Here is a 21830-nt window from a genome sequence, read left to right on the forward strand (position 1 = left end):
AATTCACATGTTACAGATGGGCTATAAACACACTTATAATTCATTAAAATGGTTGTGTCATATTAATTAAAATAATAAAAGTAAGAAAATATGCTCAATGAAGAGGTACTTTTTTAAAAAACACAAAAAACAAAAGTTAATAAAATATTTTATCTGCATCAAAATATTCTTTGAAAACAAACAAACAAAAAAAACCAAAAACACATGTCATGTATGTTCTTTTGGGTTGATCTGTAAAAGTCAGAAAAATACATAGTCCACACTGTTTAACTTCTTGAAAACAGAGTCCTAGTATGCACTAAGCATAAAGCAAAAAGCTTCATGTCTTACTGAACTGAGGCAGTGTGCTCCCTGTATCCGTACAAAGAATTCCAGTTCAGTTCCTACCAGCAAACATTTTTGTTTCAGTCCCACTGAAACAAATGCCCTGACTTCACTGCGGGGTAGTGGAGCTGAAGCTGTGTCCAAATTTTCCTCCAGAGCTGTAAAGACACCTGTGGAAACTCCTGAGGCGGGCCTGTGGCTTCTCACAAGGCCAAGATGAACATTATCCAAAACGAAACTTGAGTCTGTATTTCACTGTGTTGGGACTTTTCCGGGGTGCAGAAAGGGTCGGGACCTTTGGCTTGACAGGATTAGGTGGCTTCTTCTTCTCAGGAACAGTAACTGTGAAAGAGAGTTCTGGCTGCTCAGACTGCTTGAATCTTGGCAGGAAGTGGGTAGAGATGTGCTGGGGTTTCACCCTGGGGCTGCAGCCTCGCTTCGCTTTCCCTCTCTTGTTGAGGGCCACGTACCACTCACGTCCCGTGTTTTCAGTTCTATGTATTGCTGAGGCATAGGTGTTATAGCTGTTTTCTTGAAATCGCTCCCTGAACTTGCAGTCATCTGTAAATTTGGCCTGGGGGAGGAAACAGACATTTAAGTAGCAATAATATTTTCAGTGTGTGATAAAATAAGGTCTTGTACAATAAAGGAAAAAACAAGAATTCTGTCGACCCCTGCCCTCCTACTACATTATCTTTTATAAAGAAATACTTGCTTAACAGTCTTTATTCATCTCTATAATGCTGGTTTCTGTTTATTATGTACTTAGTAAAATAATATCAATATATATAAAAGATAACAGGAATTCTTATTATATTTAAATTCTGGTACTGCTTTTAAGTTACTTTGAAATTTGTAGTTAAAAAATTAACTTATAAGATGTTCCCCTCTTAAGCCATCAAGAAAATAGAACTGTATTACTGAGCAACAATTGCATAGTAAAACATGAATTCATGATCAGAGAAATGCCGTCATGTTATTCCTTTGAAACAAGAATACATTTTTCAGTGTTATCAGTGGGAACCATGGTACTGAGAGAGGACTAGCATATGGCTCTATTAATATTGCATGTGTTAGATTTCTTTAGGAGAAAAATATATCTTCACACTGTGATACAAGAGGCTATATCTGATGCCGGGAAGAAAAAATTACTCTTTTGAATCACTAGCAATACTTCAGCCAAATCTCTCTCTCTCTCTCTCTCTCTCTCTCTCTCTCTCTCTCTCAACCTCTCTCTCTCTCTCTCTCCCTCTCTCTCTCTCTCTCTCTCTCTCTCTCTCTCTCACACACACACACACACACAATATCTGCCATTGAAATAGTAGAAAAAGTAGACAAGTTGGCATCTATTACAGTGCAGCTTGGTAAATGGAATTATGACAGTGAAATGCAGAGAGAACAATGATAGTGTAAAGGAGGGGAATCTAAGAGAATGGAGATAGCAGAAAAGAGGGCTGGAAAGTCTTCTTAAAAAAGGTGACCTTTGAGCTGAGACTTGAGGTAGTGAGGCAGGTGATGAGGGATGTTCAGGGAGCAGCGGGAATAGCATGTTCACAGGTCAGCATGACACTGCTGTGAGTAATGCAGTGTGACTTCCACTCAGGATGCACGGGAGAAGGAGCAAGAGATGAGGCTGACAAAGTAGGCCAGCATGAGCTCGGCAATGGCTTAGTTGTGGAAACAGAAGAAATATGGTGTGGGGGAAGAGGCTGAGCATGGAGTCAGACAAACATGTGATCAAAGACCAATTCCGTCAAATGAGGTCTTAGCTTAAGGTCCTTATATTCACAATCCTTACACGCATAGGGCTAGTAGTGGGAGAATCAAAATATATTTTTCTAGGGAAAAGATCTGTACCTTTCATCAAACATGAGTCCATAACCCCCAAAAGAATTATAATTCCTATCCTAATCCAGACCACCAGGTTTCACAATTTCAGGGAGCGCCATTTGTATAGAATTCCTGGGCTTGGAAATACCAAATAGTTGATGCCTATATATAAAAACACTAAATATATGTACAGTAAGTCCTCACTTAACGTTATCAATAGGTTCTTGGACAATGAGAATTTAAGTGAAAGGGAATATAAAGGAACCAATGTTGCCATAGGTTAATTGCTATAAGCACAAGGTAAGTTCCTATGACATATTTTCTCATCACAAAAACATCACAAACTTCTAAATAAAGAACCAAATCCTTCTAATACTAAGCATGGAAAGAAATGTGAGCTATACAGACATATAAGAAAGATTAATGAAAACAAGTAAGAGAATTCCCTTCTAACCCCTTATTGTAGTTCAGGGTCAAGGGCAGCCGAGGACAATTAGACACACCAGTTCAGCTCATGTGCATATCTTTGGGATGCAGGGGGAAACTAGAATCCCCAGAGAAAACCCACACAGACATGGAACAATGGCAGATACCACACAGACAGTGATGCTGGCCAGGATTCAATATTTTTTCCTCGTCAATGTTATAATGAAATGATATTGAACAAAGTGATGTTATTTGAAGACCTGCTGTATATGATACACTTTTTCTATGTCAGACCAAGATGTTCTACACTGAAATTCAAAGTCCTTGATTTTTCTAATTATTCCAAACTTTTTTCTGCAGTGTAGATCACAACACCAATCTGAAAGTCTAAACATTGCAAGGCCATCTACACAGATCTGTTGATATGGCCAAATGGAATGTTGTTTGTGCAAAACACGGACAACAGAAAAAAATAATTCCAGAGCATCTCCAACAGCACATTTACCTTATGTGTGACATTTTACACTCAAGTGTAGTTCAATCAATAAAGGTCTTAGTTTGGGGGCCATGTAGCTATATATCTGGAACGTCCGCAAGGCTACTGTGATTCTCTGGATTTGACCTCTAGTAGACGGAAGCAGTTGTTTTTCTCTCATCCTATAACCCATAGCCTATGTCTAGGCCAAGGGTGCTGTGCTGACATCACTTTAGAAGAGCTCATTTATTGCTCCTATTATTTTTTTAATTAAAAAGACTTTTTTTTACAAATCAAATCTACATTTGTCTATATGTGCCTAGCTCTTAAAAAGGACTTGAATGCTCTTTCACTCAATTAGATAATCCCAAAGCTTTATTTAAAAATAAAAGCTATAGATAGCCATTTGGAATGTTATCTGCTACATAAAAGGATAGGCAATAGAAAGTTGTGAGGGATTTCATTTTTTTAAAGTAGCAGGTATAATTATTGTGGCTAACATTTTTTTCTCAAAATACATTTTTAAAACATTTTTAAAAGTATATAATACATTATACCTTGACCTGACTTCTACTACTGTTTCACAGAAATCCATTTTCCTAAAATAAAGATAGCTGTGATTGCTTTATCCAGTTTTCACAGATAGGTTTAAATGTACTGCATTTATGTAACCTATTTTTTACCCTGACATTGTCAAAGAAAATAAAGGAAAGGCATGTCATTTTTAGTGGTGTGATACACACACACACACACACACACACACACACACACACACACCACACCACATTGAATGAAACCTATAGCAATTCCACCTTAAGAGTCTTCACATGAGTGAGAGCCCACCGATTCCACCCACTAAAATTATTTCATCTAAAAACTTTCTCTTTTCCTCCTCAAGATTCATGTTCTGAAGATCTTTCTTAAGAAAAAAAGATGGCTGTTCGGGCTCTGGATTTTTCCAGGGTCACCTAATTGTCACACGGGGTAGAAGTATTCAGAACCTGAGGACCACACACTACAAGCAGTCACTCAGTCCTTCTAAATCCCACATTAAGACAGGAGTACAATGGTCAGACTGTTTTGGCTTTCTTAATTGACTTCTCATTTAATGTTTTGTCTGAAAAATTCATCCAGCTATGATGGAACAGAACCATTTGAAACAAACATTGTAGGGAGTTTTTTCATCAGGAGATCTAGTTTCTTCTTGAGGTACCGACTGCTCCTGTGAGTTCTTTTTCAGACAAGATTGTGACCCTGAGCAGAGCATCCTTATAGCAGAGTCAGTAAGCAGCATAGGTCTCAGCTACAGGAATTTAAATGCATGTACATTTACCATGACACAATTTTGGATAATAAGTTTTCTGGGCTACTTTTAAAATCTCCTTTGAATTATAAGAAGTCCTTCAGCAAAATAGTACTTTTTGAATAATATAACTGTATTATTTCCCTAGGAAATAATAGTGAAGTTGATACAAAGACTTTTTTCTACAGTTAAGCTGTGAAGTGGACAGGTGAATCAAATTTCAAATAAGCTATTGAAAACAAGACCTCCATCACCTCATTGCCCTACCTCCATTGGCCACTACAGCAAAACCAATTATTAAGGGGTTCATAACGAACCTCTATGTTTCAAATTCTTTTTCCCCCCACAAATTTATTCTACAGATGGTTGTTGACTATATTACATGCCAAACACTGTGTTTCGCCACTTTTACAAGGAAAAACAATATACACATTGTCCTGCCCAAGTTCTTTGTTGACCTAAATTATCCATGTTTTTCTCTTTAATTTGTCCTTGATCTTGCAAGTGTAAAAACAAGTTACATTCAATGGAATATTAGTTAGCCATAAAAAAGGAATACAATCTTGTGATTATGACAAGGATGGAGCTAGAGAGTATTATTTTAAGTGAATTAAGTTGGACCAAAAAAGACAAATACCATGTGATGCTACTTTTATGTGGAATCTGAAAAACAAAACAAATGAAAAAGAAGCAAACTCATAGGTACAGAGAACAAACTGATGGTTGTCAGAGACATATAGGGTAGGATGTTGGGCAGAAAAGAAAAAAGGGATTAAGAACTACAAACACCCAGTTAAAAAATAAATCATGGGGATATAACGTACAACATAGGGAACAGAGTCATTAATATCAGTATAACCACGTACAGTATCAGGGGGTACTAAACTTATTGTAGACGTCATTTTTCAAGGTATATATGTTGAATTACTCTGTTGTACACCAGAAAATAATTTAACACTGTATGTCAACTATTATTAAAAAGAAATTTAAAAAATAGTAACTAGGTTAGCAAAAAGTTACATTTATAAGCCATAATTGCAAAAATAAATGTTCAAATCAGCTCATTTCTATGTAATTTAATATAGTCCTAATTAACAAAACAAATAAAACTTATTAAACTATTTTTTGCTTGAATAGCTGAATTATTCAGAAGGAAAACCTGGTGGTGTTAAGGAAAACAAGAACTTTGGGATTAGAGGAACACTTTACCTTGATTATACTCATCTCTGCACACAGTAAGGATACATGGATAGTTAGAAGAAAGATCAAATTTAGTTCAAAGAAGGTAAAACTTTGATTAACTGGGATATTCCAAAAAAAAAAATTGAAATCTGTGGGTCAATTAAATCAAGCAAAATGCTTTCTGAAGTTGTATTTTAAAAGTATTTCTAAACCCTTTTAAGATAGTTTTGTTTCTTAGTAAATATCATGTTGTATGATAATTAAGGATCTTGTAACGAATGAATTGAAGCTATTCAAACAAATACCTATTCTTACTAAGTGAACTGTAGAAGTAAATGTGCAATCTGTGAAAGAGGTATAGAAGTGAACTCAGACTGGCACCTGCATAAACCTTGGTATTTGCTGGTTATTTAATCAATTTTAATTCTTTATTGTATTTTGTTTTATTTAATTCACCTCTTTCCCTTAAACCTTATAAAGTTAAGAAATAACCAAATATAAGTAATTAAAATGTTTTATAGGCTATAAGATTATTAAATAATTAAAATATTATTATAGACTATAATAAAAAACAATTACAGACCAATTGTGCTCTAAGCAGTTTCCTTGCTGTATGCATTTCTACTTCTCGTTCCCTTGCTTCCTTGAAGTGCTTCTTGGTTCCCATCCCCACTCCTACTAGTGGGCTGCTCCTGACAGTGCCCTTAACCTGAGCTGTTTTGCATGGTTGTGTAGGATGTTCCCAGCACAGAGGCACCTGCTTTTGATGATGAGTGAAGGCTGAAAACCAGGCCCTGCTCCAATTGCTCCCAAGCCAAGTACCCCAGAACAGGGCTCCATGCTCACAGAGAGGCGGCCTTTTACTCTTTACTGTAAGTCTCCTACGGGTCAGTTGTAGCCATACAATGCTCTCTCCAGGACACGGTCACATTTCCTGCTTAGCCCTGCCCAACTGTCCATTATATATCTCAGTTCTTCCTACTCAGCAACCAAGGGAACATACAAGTTGGTTTAATAATAAACTAACCTGAAGTCATGTAGTGAAGAATGCCAACCATAGGATTTCTAGTCCAAATTTCATGAATTGACTTAAAGTTACTCAGTGACTTTTTTTTAAAGAAGATGGCACTGAAAGGGAAGATGGAAGCCCCTGCCCCTCCCAAAGCCAAAGCTAAAGGCTTTGAAGACCAAGAAAGCAATTTTAAAAGGTGTCCACAGCCACACACACACACACACACACACACACACACACACACACACACACCTTCCCATGGCAGAAAGAAGAACCATAGGTCACCCCCGGCAGAAGACTCTATTGCTTAGAAAACACCTAAATATCCTTGGAAAACCACTCCAAGTCGAAACAAGCTTGACCACTATGCTATCGTCAAGTCCCCTTGACTACCAAGTCAGCCATGAAGAAGACAGAAGGCAACCATACACTTGTGTATCCTGTGGATGTCAAGGCCAACAAGCACCAGATCAAAGAAGCTGTGAAAATGCTCTTTGACATTGAAGTAGCCAAGGTCAAAACCTTGATCAGGCCTGATGGAGAGAAGAAGGCATATGTTAGACTGGCTCCTGACTATGATGCTTTGGATGTTGTCAACAAAATTGGGATCATCTAAACTGAGTCCAGCTGCCTAATTCTAAATACAAAAAATTTTAGACTGTAAAAAAAAAATTACCCATGGAGCTGATTCCAAATGTGGATTCCCCAGGTGCTATGTCCAGAAATGGTATTTTAGTAAGTCTGAGGTGAGAGCCTGGATTTGTATCACTAACCAGCATCCCCTGAGATTCTGATGCAGGTGAAGTGAAGGCCACACTTGGAGAAACATAAGATAGACTTTTTCTTTCTAATGCTCTTAATTACTCAATAAAGCTGGGCTGTTGAGGTGTTTTACATATATTATTTAATTCTCACAATAATTCCATAACTATTAGAATGTTCTTATCTGATTTTCCAGTCAGAGATGTAAGGAAAATGATTCATCTAAAGCCCCACATTCATCAAGTGCCAGGGTAGGCCTGTGACTTAAATCTCAGATCTTCTGATTCCTAGATTCAAGCTCTTTCCATAACACCATACAACCCATGGGCATCTCCTAAGCTTTTATAGTTTCACCTGCCCTGAAGTTGTTTCATGATAAAATACTGATGAAAACCAAATGCCACTCCCCAAGCCATCAGAGAAATATAACACCAGCTCATGCCTTATGCTAAAATGGATTTCTGAAGCTACAAGTCACATCCTCACAACCAAATTTTCTCAGTAAAATAGGCCTTCTAACTAGATGCACACCGTGTAAAAAGAGGGAACACTGATCTTTACTGCAAAAACAGAGTCCTGAACCCATTTTTGAGCTTGAATTACTACACATTCAACTTTACTCTCTAAATGGAAAGCTCTTAGAGGACAAGGGAAGTTTCTATTCGGTGACTTTATTAAGCTCATACTTTTGACTGGAAGAGGAGAATGCTTAATAGGTTATTGTTTCAATGATGATAACTATTGCTTAAGCCTCCATTTCACCTTTCAGTGAACATGCCCAGCTCTAGGGACTGCCCACTCCTCCTCACTCTGCCCCCAGCACAGGAAGTCCAGTTCAGACTCTCATCCCAGGCAAGCCAGCTGGCACCCTCCAAAACCGGGAAAGGAGGACGTTCTCGTCCTTGCTTAGGGCTGATCAAGCACACATTCCAGGCCTGTTTCGTAAACTCTGCAATTAGCTTTCCTTCCAAACATGATCCCCTAAAACCCTGAGAAACAAAAATAATACCACCACATGCTTCTCTCTGGATCTTTAAAATAAACTGAAATGTTTTTCTCCAATAGACAATGAGCTGTCATGCATACTTTAGAATGAAGAATATCTGATAACCACCTTTTCTGGGATTTACATTTTTGGAAGGAAAGAAAAACGAAGTGCACAATCGGACTCTGAAAGAATTATGACTATGAGCATTGGAAATCCTTGTCTCATTAAGAGCTTGAACCTGGGAATTTTGCTTTCAAATTAGGTTCCTTGGAAAAAGAAAAACCCAGGAGATAAGGGCTGCTCAATACATGAAGAGTTTGGACCTCAAGGGGAAAAAAAGGGGTCAATAATAAATAGGATTTGGGAATGGTCTAAATATCTGAGGGGTCACAGCTGCCTGACCCCCAAATCAGAAAGTCTTCTAAGAGAGGAGATTGAGGGTCATCAAACAGCTGCCTGAGAGCAATTCAAGTTTGTTTTTAACATGAAATGCTGATATAGTTTCCAGACACTAGTCTAAGTGTTTTACATGTACAAACTATCACAATAGATTGTAACTTGAATTTTCCTACTTTCAACCTTGATAAAACCAAAGAATAGAAAAATTAAACATAATGATACAGTTTAAATTAAGTAGAATGACACAGTCTAATTGTGCTCTGAACCACGATGCTCAAGGCCTCTTACATCTGGACCCATCTCAGATAAATGCAGAAAGGCTCTCTATTGGACTTACGATAAACACAACAAACCTGAGGAGAGAGCAGGAACAGTGTCAAGAAGGAGCAGGAACAGACAGACAAAAAGATAGAGGCAAAGGGAGAAGGAAGCTCAGTTCTATAAGGGATCCCAGGCTAGGAATGATGAGTTGAGAAAGAGGTCACAGAGAGGGCTCTGACTAACCCTCACGACTCTTTGCGATGCAGTTTTCTACTCCTACTCTTTCTGATTTCCAGTGCATTTTGAGAAGACCATACATTTTCATCCTTGTAAAGAATGCTGAAAAAAACTGCATGGTAGGATTTGATTGCATTGTATATTTAGATTATAGTAGCAGAGGTTTTAAGGAGAGCTGCATGTAGATTAGTTAGAGTATGTACATTGAATGAGTGCAAGGAGCAATGTGTACTAAAATGGCTGAAGTTCAAAGAAAACTTCTAACAGAGTTAACAAACTTAGCACACAAAAGAAATCGGAGTAAATGTTGCCCAAGTCTAACTATTCTAGGCTGATATCTCTATTTCCCATCTTTGAGTCCATTGACAATGATTCATTTTCTAAATGAAGATTTTCTGTGGACAGCACAGATCTCTTCTCTGTTCTGAAAGTTCATCTTAACGGGGGTTCCCTAAGAAAGTCATCATCACATTGAATAACCAATATTTGTCAAACTCAGTGATAAGTTCTGTGCCAAACACATCCCCCTTTTTCCAGATTTTAAAAGCAAGCATTGGGGAAATACAGAAGTAGATGGGGTAAAAAAATATTTCAAAAAGAGCTTGGAATGAGAGAGAGTCAGACAGAGGGAGAGAGAAAGAGAGAGAGAGTTGGGTGTGGGGGTGGAGAATTGGGGAGGGAAAAGCAAAATATTCTAAAGATAAACCACAGTATTTGTTCTTTAAAATGTAATATAAAAAGTATTATTAAATCATGAAATTATTAATTCCTATAAAATAATAGGTGAAAACAATGTAATTAGTTCCAAATAAAACATAATATCTTCTTGGAAACTAACTTTTACCTATCAAGCATTATAGCCTGTAAAGAGAAAGACAGAATTTTAAAAGGATATAGGTCTAGTTCAATCACTTAACTGTGTTAACTTAGGGAAATATTTAAATATCTCTGAGACTCTTCCTCTAATTATGTAATGAGATACTGTGAGTCAAAGAGCTTTTAAAGAATTCTGAAAATACATTATCTTTGTCTAGTAACTGATATTTAATATTCTGATTGTTAATATAAAAACCAGGTTGAGAATCTACAATTTTCCATAAATGTTTCTCAATAGACTCTTGATTTACTTTCCCCATAATTATATGAACGCTTTACGTTGTTTATTTCAAATTTACTTTATAGGTAAAACTCTAAACGTAACCTTTATTAATTTTTAAATTGTTTCCAATCTTATTGAGACATAATTGGCATATAACATTGTGTAAGTTTAAGATGTACGTGATGATTTTATACATAGAGCAGGTCCTCGAATAATGTTATTTCCTTCAACACCATTTTATTATAGCACTGCTGAGAAAAAAAAAATCTATTTTGGGCTGGGTCCACTGTCTGTGTGGAGTTTGCACATTCTCATAATGTCTGCATGAGTTTTCTCTGGGGACTCCAGTGTCTCCCCACATCCCAACCATGTGCACTTGAGATGAACTGAACTGGCATGTCTAAATTGTCCCAGTGTGAGGGAGTGTGGGTGTGTATGACTGCACCCTCAATGGAAGGGTGTCCAGGCTATGATGTGTTCCCGTCCGGTGCCCTGAGCTATTTTGACCCTGAACTGAATAAATGGCTTGTAGAAGAATTATCTTACTTGTTCTTATTAATCTTTCTTAAATATCTGTATAGCTCACATTTCTTTCCATGTTTAATATTAGAAGTGTTTGGGGTCTCTATTTATAAGTTTTGTGATGATTTGTGATGAGATATGTCATAGTAATTAACTTGTGTTTATATCAATTAGCCTATGGTAAAATAGGTTTCCTTATATATAGTTTTGCTTAAATTTGCAGTTTCCAAGAACTTCTTGATGACATTAAGTGAGGACTTAGTGTGTGTGTGTGTGTGTGTGTGTGTGTGTGTGTGTGTGTGTGTGTCAAAATGATTATAAAGATACTATATGCCTCTACACAATTATTAGTTTGAAACAAATCACAAATTACACATTTAATCCTAAAAATATAAGGGTTTTTTTTTGCCTTTTTAATTAACATACAATTTTATAAGACAACTAATTCAAGTACTGTAAGTATATTAAAGTTACACGAACAATTTTTCAACATGTTTAAGTAGAAATTGATAACAGGAAAGAAAACATCTGGGATTAAAACAGATAATTGCTAGGATTAATACTATTTCTAAATTCAACTTCCTTCAAAATGAATCACTTTATAATTTAATTAGGTTTCCAGCTAGGGAAAAAAAAGTGCTAATAAAAGCTCTGATAAGAAAAAGTGGGCTTAGACAATTGGTTTAAAAAGAATCCGCATAATCATGGGGCTTAATTTTTTATCTACAATTCAGCTCAAAGTCATCAGAATGACTTTTATATCAAAGGGTTTCCGTGAGTGACAAGAGCAAGACTTGCTTTGTACTGTTTAAAAGTCATTATTCCATGAAATAACTTTAGCCTGCCAAAATGAGAAAGAATAACAGATGCTGTTTTTGCATTATCTGCATTATTTCAGCCAGCCATCCTTAGACATTTGGGTCAAATTTCTGGAAATTTGTTACTTGCTTTTGACAGAGGAATCATGTATCCTAACCTCTCAGTTTGACCTTTCTAATTGGCATCCATTTGTAATACTTTGCTTTCTGTGGCAATTATCCTTAAGCTGGCCTAAGTTTAGTCTATTTATTTTTTTCATGTACTAGAGCATGAATATGAAAAAAAAATCAATATTTTCACCCAAAACAAACTAGTAAGAGAAAGTTTTTATACATGCACTGCATATTGTTCTGATGGATTTTGAAGGTATTTCAATCTTTTATAAGCTTGAAGTTGAATGAGAGAAGTTATTCCATGCAGATGTTTGGTCATTGTTTTCTATTCTATATGTGGATTTTTCAAAATCAAAATTTTAAAAATAAAGTGGCATTTCCAAAGCAAGCAGAAATCTTCCCCTTAAAATAATTTAGAAAATCAAAAAGCAATTATTTTATGAATACTATATTATAGCTTGCTAGAATATAATAACCAGCTCAGAAAATAAACTAGGTAAATCATTTTATAATTCTGGTGGTGGGTGATTAAAAAAGGTAATCAAGGTTTTTCATTTATCTTAATAAACTGAAGTTTCAGTAGATTATTATCTTTAGATCATCATATACTAATAAGTAATATTTGTTGAGCACTTACAATGTACCAAACACTGATCTAAAAGCTTTACATGTGTTATCTCATTTAATCCTCAAATAACTGTAGAAATCTCTCGAATTCTACTGCCTCCTCCAAGTGGTATTTAACAAATCACATTTAGATGGTAGGGGAAGTCTTACACACTGAATCAAATGGAGTTCTCGTTGAGTTTTTTAAAGTTCTGTAAAGTAGAAATCATAAATAGTAAATTTCAATTGATTGCACTCAATTAAAACTTCCTATATATTTTGAAAACTGGAAAAGTGATCTTTCTCTAATTCATGTAATATGAATGAAAGGAAATAAGGATTAAAGGACTATCATTTAAAGACTTGCATTTTCAAATGACTTAAATGTGACAAAACTTAGTATACTATAGAAAAAGCATAAATCACTTTTAAGTGCTGTGCATATATACTAATAGAAATTAATAGAATCTGTGTGTAGGAAAACTAAGCTCAACATATTTTATTACCTTTAAAATGCATTAATGCTTCTCAAGTAATCAACATTTCAGAACAAAGCAAAGCAATCTATAATTATAAATTTCTTACAAAATGTATATGATCAGAAGAAATGTTTATGAGTGCAAAATTAAGTCTTTATAGTTTTAAAAATTGTTTTTGATCCAACAGAAATATAAGATGAGTATTTCACAAATGGATCAAATAAAATTTCTCTATATAAGGTCAAAGTGGTCTAATGATTGCTTTTTTCCCTCAGACTTATTAAAATAAAAATATGTTATATTACTGTGACCCAATTTTTGACATCGTGAATAACTTGTAAATTTTAAAAAGAACCTGATCAACTAAACACACATAATCATCATAAATATATAAATTTAAAATGTTATATAATATGTTATTTTCATAATATTTCTCTAATGTGGACAACATTTAAACAATAAATAATGGCAATCACTTGGAGAATGTAATTTTTAAATGCAATTATCCTTAAAATTTTTGTGGACTCTATCTTTTCAAGTAAATAAAATACTTACATGAGTACTTACAAAAACACATACAATGTTTTGGTTAAATGTACATATAATTTTACAAAAACAATATACATTAAGTTCTCTGGGCAAATTTTCCTACCTACTTATTAATTTAGAAAGTCACTTCATTCCATTGTACAAATGTAAAATCTCCGTAACACCTTTGACAAATATAAAGTGGTTCTACTTACACTTGCATGGAGTTTTCCTTTTTTTGACATCGCTAAAAATTTGTTGCTGAAAACTCCTCGTATTCCTACAATCCCCTGAGACACAGCAAATATTTCCAAAATACCTAGGATGACAGAAATCCCAAAATAAAACAGAGTCCTCTATATACCATTGTGAAGAATTAAATTTCTACATAAATTCTTTCCATTCTTCATTAATGTGATTTTTTGAAAATGTATTTAACAGTTTTTCTTATACTCATTATTTAAGAAGAGGCTAGCAATCAAATGTTCATTTAAAATGATAGATTTCAAGATTCAAAAATGTAGTTCAACTTCCTTAGTAATTCTTTTTTTTTCCTAAAGTCACTTTTAGTAAATAATGGTTGACAATATAATCTTTTCAAGTTCTAAAGAAATTGAAGGACTTTGAAAACTATTTTTCAAAATGATTCTCATGCATTGTTTTTCTATCATAGACGATGCACTATTTAAAATTAAAGCACATAACGTCTGTACTGAAGATGAGCATAAACTCGTGAAAGTCTTAAAAACATGAAAACAATACTTTTTTACATAAAAGAAAACCATCCTCTCAAACCACCATAATTATAAAAGTACAAATCCATATATACCAACTCGATCATTTAGTGAGCAGCTTATTTAAAGATTACACATAACAACATACTAAAGGCAGTGTAACTCACTTGGGATTATTGGCTCAATGAGGTGTTTAATGGATTATGGTTTGAGACAACTTGCATTTTGAATGATTTTTTTGGAAAAAAAATTTAATGAAGTATTTTATTTTGTTAATGCTTATATTTGTTATTTCATAGTTAATATTATCAAGTCAAAGTCCCTCTGTCTCCTATAATAATTTGAAAGCCCACATCTACTTGGTCAAGAAAATCACACACCACAGTTCACAGAGCATTTAAAAAAATGAGACTCAATTTCTATGTAATTGGAATTCCTGCCTGTTTTCCTGTGTTATATGAACACAAGAAAAGCATGGTGCTTTTTGTTAATTGCCTACATCAAATTGTAAAAAAAAAAAAAAAAAAAAAAAGAACAAAATAATATAGTTCATTGGTGCAACAAAGGGACCTGTCTTAGGAAGAAATGGAGGGAACAAGATGGGAATGACAAGGAAAAAAATTTCAACTTTTCAATATTTAATATTTTGAGCATATAACTGATTAAGATCTCAATAAGACTCTGCTGAATAGAAAAATTCACCTGATATTCTCAAAATAATCTCCCCCTGGAGTATTTTAAATACATACAAATTTATTCAATTTACAAAAAAGTGGTATATTGTGGATATGCATACATATTTATAAATACATATGAATATCTTTATTGAGCACTTATGTTGCACAATGTGAGCTAATACCTAGAATTACAGCAAATACAGCTGCTTATTTATTAGACTCAATTTCTGAATAATACTTGATCAGAAAGCTTATGGGGGGAGGAGTAGCAGAACTATTATTTTTGTTATTAATGTTCTTAACCCAGAATAAAAAAAAAACATCTCAAGAAAACTTGAATTGCATGCCTATGCAGCTACCAATTTTGTAGTAGATGTTTCTTTAGAAGGAAAAAAAAAAACACTCAAAAACTTTTTTTAAAAAACTTCTTTTGCTTTTAGAAACTGCTATCTCAAATTCTTTATTGCAAAATGTGTTCAAAATGCTATTTCTAATAGATTTTGCTATATAAATTATGACTTTGATGCACATCCAAAGATTTAGAACCATTATCATGTTATCAAATAGTAACGAAGTACACAGAATAATTTGTAAAGTTAAAAACACTATAGGATGTAGCAGGTTTAATAAAGCATAAATAGATATCTGATGCAAAGTTATATATCTATCAAAATTACAGAATGATCTTGCAAAGCGTATTAGTAATTTTAGATATCTGAGAGATGGGGAATGGAATTGTGAATACTGTGTAAATATGTTACAAAGTGAGACAGGGAGAACATGAGAAACTGTCTCTAGGTGTGAATGATAGCTGCAAAGGAGACAATATGGAGTGCATAGAAGAGGCTGGGTTGCATGTTTTCCCCCAATTTATCCACAGTTCTACATTGTTACAGGTGTTTTATTCCATTCTCTGGAAAATTACCTGGTTTTGTAAATGTATTGTGTACTAGTGAAAAAAATACATGGTAGCATAAAAGATAAAAATGTCACTAAGTATTTGCATGCTAACATTTAAGAGGTCAGAATAAAAGGGCTCCAAAAACATTTGTTTAGTGGAAACATTGCCTATGTAAACTATTGGTTTCAACAACTAACATGTTCTATTTTTTAAGAAAGACCCATTTCCACACATTTAACTTCTTTTCTACAACTGTACATTCTATGTGGATATACGTTATGTAAAATTTTCATTACAATGAATTTTATATATGAGGAAGATGAAATTCATAATATATGGGAATTGTTATTATTTTATTACATAGTGCATGGTTTCTTTTCTTGTAAGTTCCAGTACTGAAATTATAGATTGTCTGAGAATGAAAGGATTTTTATCATTTTAAGAAAATTATATCTAATTGAAAGCTTAAAAAATACTTTCACATATATCATTCTACTTAAAATTATGAGGACTATAGGGGGAGAAATGAGATTCAATAAAATAATAGTTTTTTCACATAGGCAACTTTGATATCACCTTCTAATCCTAATGTAATTGTGGCATAATATTGTGAATGTTGTTAAAATCAGAAATTCAAAAGTAATTTCAGTCTCTTTTTCTAAAATATCAGAGCAGATTCTATAAGCCCTATAATTCAACTTCCTGCCACCCCAAGAGATTACTATGATTTTACTATGCCAAATCTCAGTAACTCACTAAAGGTGTTTTTTTTTGCATATTATACTATATAATAAATCTATGTATTTTAAATCATACATATATAAATCCCAAGAAACATTTCTCAAAAATGGATTCTTTTTTAATTTCAGTAATTTCCTAACTCTTACTGTCAGTAATAATAAATTTGATGGAAATTTGCAATTTATATTGTGGATGTCGAGATGGTATCCTTAAGCAAAAGTGTGTAAGGCAAAGTGTGTCTCACAGGTCATAGATAGTCAATGAATGTTCCCTAAGTTGGATTGTGTTCTTTGACCCTCTTTCCCTTTTCAGGACACCCACATGCACACATCCATATTTTAGCACTCTCCTGCTATTTTGAACCTCTCTTGCTTGGGGAGTGAAGCAAGGGAATGGCAGTCAGTATAAATGAATTCACATTAGAGTGCTAGCAACACGGTGTTATCTTTCCTAGGGTAGTCACATTTAAGAGGAACAAAGGAAAAGTGTAGTGCTCACAGAAGGAATTTTCATACAGGAATTTTGGGGTTGACATCTAGGTCGAAGGAGGCAAACATTTGGTGTCTCTCAGATTATACACACACTGTTTAATCCACTTACTTACAAGCATAGGCATGCAATGCAAAATAAGTGTATTTCAGGAAGAAAATATACACCTAGATTTTTTTAGTCTGCTCCAGATTTTTTAAAACAATAGGACTCTAGTAGAGACAACTAAATAATTATATAGGCTTCTTTCTTTTCTCTCTATTCCTAATAAGACGCAGATACTCCATATAAAGCCTTCAACAGCCCATCTGAAAATCCCAAAGAAAAATAATTTAAAACTGAAGTTTCTCTATTTTTGTTCACACAGCAACAGATGTGCTGTGTCATTATAAAGTCTGAGTCTTAAATATCCAGTTTATCTGTTTTCAATGATTAGATTAGTAACACAAACTAACTGAATTTTTCTATGCAATAAATACAGATTCTGCTTTATCTAGGCTTGGGGACTATATAAAGGTTGACTCTACATGACATCAAAATTGATAGTGAATTCAGATTTCTGAAGACCAGTAAAATTAAGAGTTCAGTTTAACCAAAATATATGATTGGAATTTTCATATTTTATATGAAGACTTTGATTTTCTATGGTTATAGTCTTAAACTTTTGGTCCCTAAATTGAGAAATACATAATTGCCTATGCTTTAATAGCCCAAGACAAGACAGCAGAAGCCTTGTATTGAAACTAACTTTAATCAATATAAATTAAAGCAAAGCCTTTGTTTCTATTCAATAATTGGATTTCATCATCTATTTTTGTCCCATCTTTCTTAATCCTTCCCTGGTACTTCCCCATAATAAGAGTAGATGTGCAATAAGCTTGGTTCTTTTCTCTGTCTTCAAACCTTGGGCTAACTATTGTATAAGAGAAATTAAGAGTATATTAAATGGTATATTTTAGCTCAACAAATTGTATTTCAAAAATCTATGGCCAGTGTGTACAGTGAAACTAGAAAACATTCACAGTTGCAAAATTTTTTATGTCACATGATAGTTGGGAAATACATATATATATTTGATCTCACAAATATCACAGAAAATTATTGAGTTTAAAAGAACCTGTTAGATTGCAGCTTCACAGCAAAATTTTGACTCTTTTCTGAAGTAGCAAGCTGTGACACACACACACACAAAAAAAAAATGTTTTCTGTCATTGCTCACTCACAGACAGTAGAATTAGGTGACGAGGTAAAATTCTGATGTATCCCCTATTGTCCTCTATGATACCAGCTCTTTCAATGTCTCTTGTGAGACTTAGACAAATGCTTCCTCATGGACAGTAACCAACAGTCCATGACCAATGCCTTAGTTGGCATATGTCAGGAAACCATCAAGTGCTGTGCCTTCAAAAGGGTATGTGACCAGCTGTAATGACCAGGCTTCTGTTTCTCTTTCACAGCTACTTAAGGGCAGAGACTCATTTTAAATTTCCAAATTACATGCCATCCTAGTAAATATGACATGTTCCATACACTCTTCATGAATCAATGGTAGCAAAATCTTATTAAGTAGTATTGGCCACTCCAGGCATCACAAAGCAGAAAAGTCACCAGGATTTGAACCCTTCAGTTATTGTTCCCTCTGTGACACAAACCTATGGAAGTCAAAAACAAAAAGATACCCCCCAATGAGCCCAATAGTAACCAAACTGTCAGGCTGGGTGAAATAGGTATCCTATATTGGGTGCATGAATGAATGGATGAATGAATGATCACTTGCCATGTGAAACACACAGACTAAACTCTGTAAGGCTATGGTAAATTGAAATTAATTAGGAAAGTGTTAGTTTTAAAAAAAGTTCTTTTAGTCACTGTTTAGAAAACATCCCTGTTCTTTTGTAGACATTTTTCAAAGTGAATTTTAAAATAAATTAGATCTTAGAAATAAAATATTGGTCAATGTCTTCTGCAGCTGAAAATATTCTTTGTTGAGCTGTTCTCTTTTTCCTTCCTATACTTTTCTACAACTTCCCTTGGGCAAGGCCTAAGCTGCGCTTTTTTTTTTCTTTTTTCTTTTTGGCTTATATGGTTCTATCCAAGAGAAGGGGGTGAATGTCTTGGGACTAAGTCTGTTTTTCAGAGATACCTAGCACACAAAACACACCCCAGACACTCTTTAGTTCGCTGGGATCCAAGCTGCTGTTTGATGCATGCTAACTTTGGGTCTGCCCTTGGGAACCCAGAAGTTATCCTCTGGTGGTACTCATTTCCTAGGTAAACTACAAGAACAGAATAAAAAAAGGTTTTCACGTAAGATAAAGGAGGAAAGAGTCCTAGCAGTGGGCGATGAGCCCGGATGTCTGATGGAGTCAAGGGTTTAAATAAGGATAAATGAAATTACTGAAAGAGACCTAACTTTCCTGCTCCTGAAATCTCAGGAAAATTCCCCTTCACCCTATCACCAAAGGTGGTGAGCTGTTTTAGAATGGTGACATGAACCTTACGACATAGAAATGGGCTGCTCTAAGAAGCGTGTGGGAGTCCCTGGGACTTGGGGAGGCGCACGTGGAGGGCCTCGCTCCGGGGTGCCCAGGCCACCCCGCCACCACAGCCAGCTGGAGCCGCACAGCCGGAGCTGCCAGCCTGTGGCAGGGGGTGAGCGTTGACCCGCCCCTCTTCCAGAGCGAACCTCCGCCGCGGGGAGATCTTTTCCACCCCGCCTCCTGAGCCCCAGGCCAGAGGCCGGCCGCCCGGTCCCCCCACCGTCGTGGACACCTCCCCTCTGGAGGTCAGTCCCCCTGTGGCACCCGCGCTCCTCCAGAGCCTGGAGGACCAGAAGCTCGGTGGCCTGCATGGTCCTGGGTTTGAGCCGGAGCAAGTTACCAGCCAGTTTCCTCATCCTTCAGTGGGGAAGGTAGACGCTCAGCAGATGGAGGGAGCAATTTCCGAGGGCCAGGCACTGCTCTCGGCGGAAGGAAAACACTAAGTGGCCGAAACCATGAAACTTTCCGAGGGTGGCGACTGAAGCACACCTGGGAGCTACCAGGCTGACCCTCGTGAGCCGTGACAGCAGCGCTGTCTCCGGACCACCTTGCCCCTGTCTGTGGCATCGGCCGGAGCTGGGGTCCAACCTGATGGACTAACTCCGCGGGGAGAGCGACCTGGCCCGACCGAGGAAAAGCCACGGGACCGCCCCAGTCAGCGCACACCCCCAGCTGCCTGGGGCAGCGAGAGGAAGCGGAGGAGGGAGGTGGTATCTGGAAATGCTGATGGGGGGGGGGGGGGGGGGAAGACAAGAGAAAGGAGAAAGTAGCGAAAGAAAGAGCTAATGAGAAAACTCAGAGAGAAAATGTAAAACCTGGCTTAAAAAAAAAAAAAAAAAAACCTACACAATTTGCACCTGTACCGAATTGAACCTCCTCTGGATTTCTTTTAAAATAAAGAACTTGACCCTAATTGTCCTTGGGGACCAAAGACTAGCCGCTCTTTCTAAAGGTGTTGTCTTGGTCTCCAGATACTAAATGCTACTAAACCCAACTCTGGAGCTAAAAGGCAAATGTCCACCACCATGCCCTTTCTAAACATGTCCAGTTTGCCACATCACTATCTTCTTCCAAACCTAGTCTCCCCTAGAATATACGTATACATTATTCTCATTATTCTTTATGTGTATAACGTGCACATATGTATACACCATGGATATACCTATGCACATATGTTAAATACTACATATATATATATATGTATATATATGTATGTATATTAATATCATTTGGGGGTTTATGGTGGTGGTTCAGGGGATACGTCAGTTTTATTCTTCTAAAAAAATAACAAGTCCTGGGTAAGGAAAAGGGACACACTTGGATGCCTATTGAAAAATGCTAGCCTCGTAAACAGAAGCAGAAAGTAAAGAGAAACTGAAGGAGGAGAAAGAAGGAGATTTCTGGGGGGTTTTTTCCAGGCACAGGCTGGAGGCTCCTCTTTGGGACCAGGCAAACTGGAAACAAGGTACTATCTCTGTGCACCAGCCTCCAGGGAGCCTACACTTCAGGAATCGCCATTCCTTACCCACGAGTGGGGTGCGTGTGTGCACGCCACACAAACGCATCTCTCCCCCACCCGCCAGGCTGTGTCCTCGGCCCCGGGGGGCTTCGGCAGGGGAGCCGGTGGCCCTGGGAATCACCGGTTGTCCCTCCCCAGTGTCCGGCCACCCTCTTAGGGCAGGTTTTTCTAGAGAGCGAGCAGAGCGAGCAACTTACTTAACATATTGGCTTCGTGGGAGCCATTGACTTTGCCATCCGGGTAGATCTGCAGATGGAAACCGATGCCCACTCTGCAGTAGAGGCTGCCGGTCCGGCGTCCGGAGGGCGTCCACTGGAAACTGCTCTGCTCCGAGCCGCTGCCTTGGCTGCCCGGGGAGGTCGCGGGGGAGGAGGCGGAGGAAGACGTCGCGCTACTGCTGTTCGGGTGGCTGCTGGAGCCTCCGGGGATCTTATCGGTCGCAGCCGGTCCGAGTTGCCCTTTGGGGGCGAGGCGCTTCTCCCCTTGAGCCCAGGCGCTGAGGATCAGGTGGCTGAGGAAGAGGAGGAGGAAGGACAAGCTCATTCTTCCAGCCGCGGGGGTCCTAAGTGCATCTTGTAGGGCTGGTTCTGGGCTCTGTAGCCCCCGCGCGGCTGCGTGCCTCTGGCGCTGCCCCCCTCGCCGCGCCGGGTGGACATAGCCTCGGGGGGGGGAGAGGGAGAAGGGGAGAGAGAGAGGCCACCCGAACGGATCTCGGCGCTGGCACTGGGATATTTATAACGCCAGTGATCTCACTGCTCGGCGCACGCCTGCGAGGCTTCCCCTCACCCGCCGCTGGGTAGACTCTCCGGCCGGTGCGAGGAGGGCGCCTGGCGGCCCCGGGGGCGGGGGTGTGGAGGAGGGAGG

At 37.1% G+C, this 21830-nt stretch overlaps 1 protein-coding gene and 1 pseudogene across 1 annotated transcript; one reads left to right on the forward strand and one right to left on the reverse strand.

Annotated features, from left to right (window-relative positions):
* Nucleotides 1–491: 491 nt before the first annotated feature.
* On the reverse strand, nucleotides 492–21509 carry FGF5 (fibroblast growth factor 5). The gene is made up of 3 exons (XM_008143637.3): nucleotides 21164–21509; nucleotides 13581–13684; nucleotides 492–898 (listed from the first exon to the last, which is right to left on the reverse strand). Exons 1-3 carry the CDS (start codon nucleotides 21507–21509, stop codon nucleotides 548–550), a joined length of 801 nt encoding a protein of 266 aa, XP_008141859.2. The 3' UTR covers nucleotides 492–547.
* On the forward strand, nucleotides 6663–7168 carry LOC129150749 (60S ribosomal protein L23a-like; annotated as a pseudogene).
* Nucleotides 21510–21830: the final 321 nt, after the last annotated feature.

Source organism: Eptesicus fuscus, chromosome 2 (assembly GCF_027574615.1).
Source record: "Eptesicus fuscus isolate TK198812 chromosome 2, DD_ASM_mEF_20220401, whole genome shotgun sequence".
Lineage (NCBI taxonomy): Eukaryota > Metazoa > Chordata > Mammalia > Chiroptera > Vespertilionidae > Eptesicus > Eptesicus fuscus.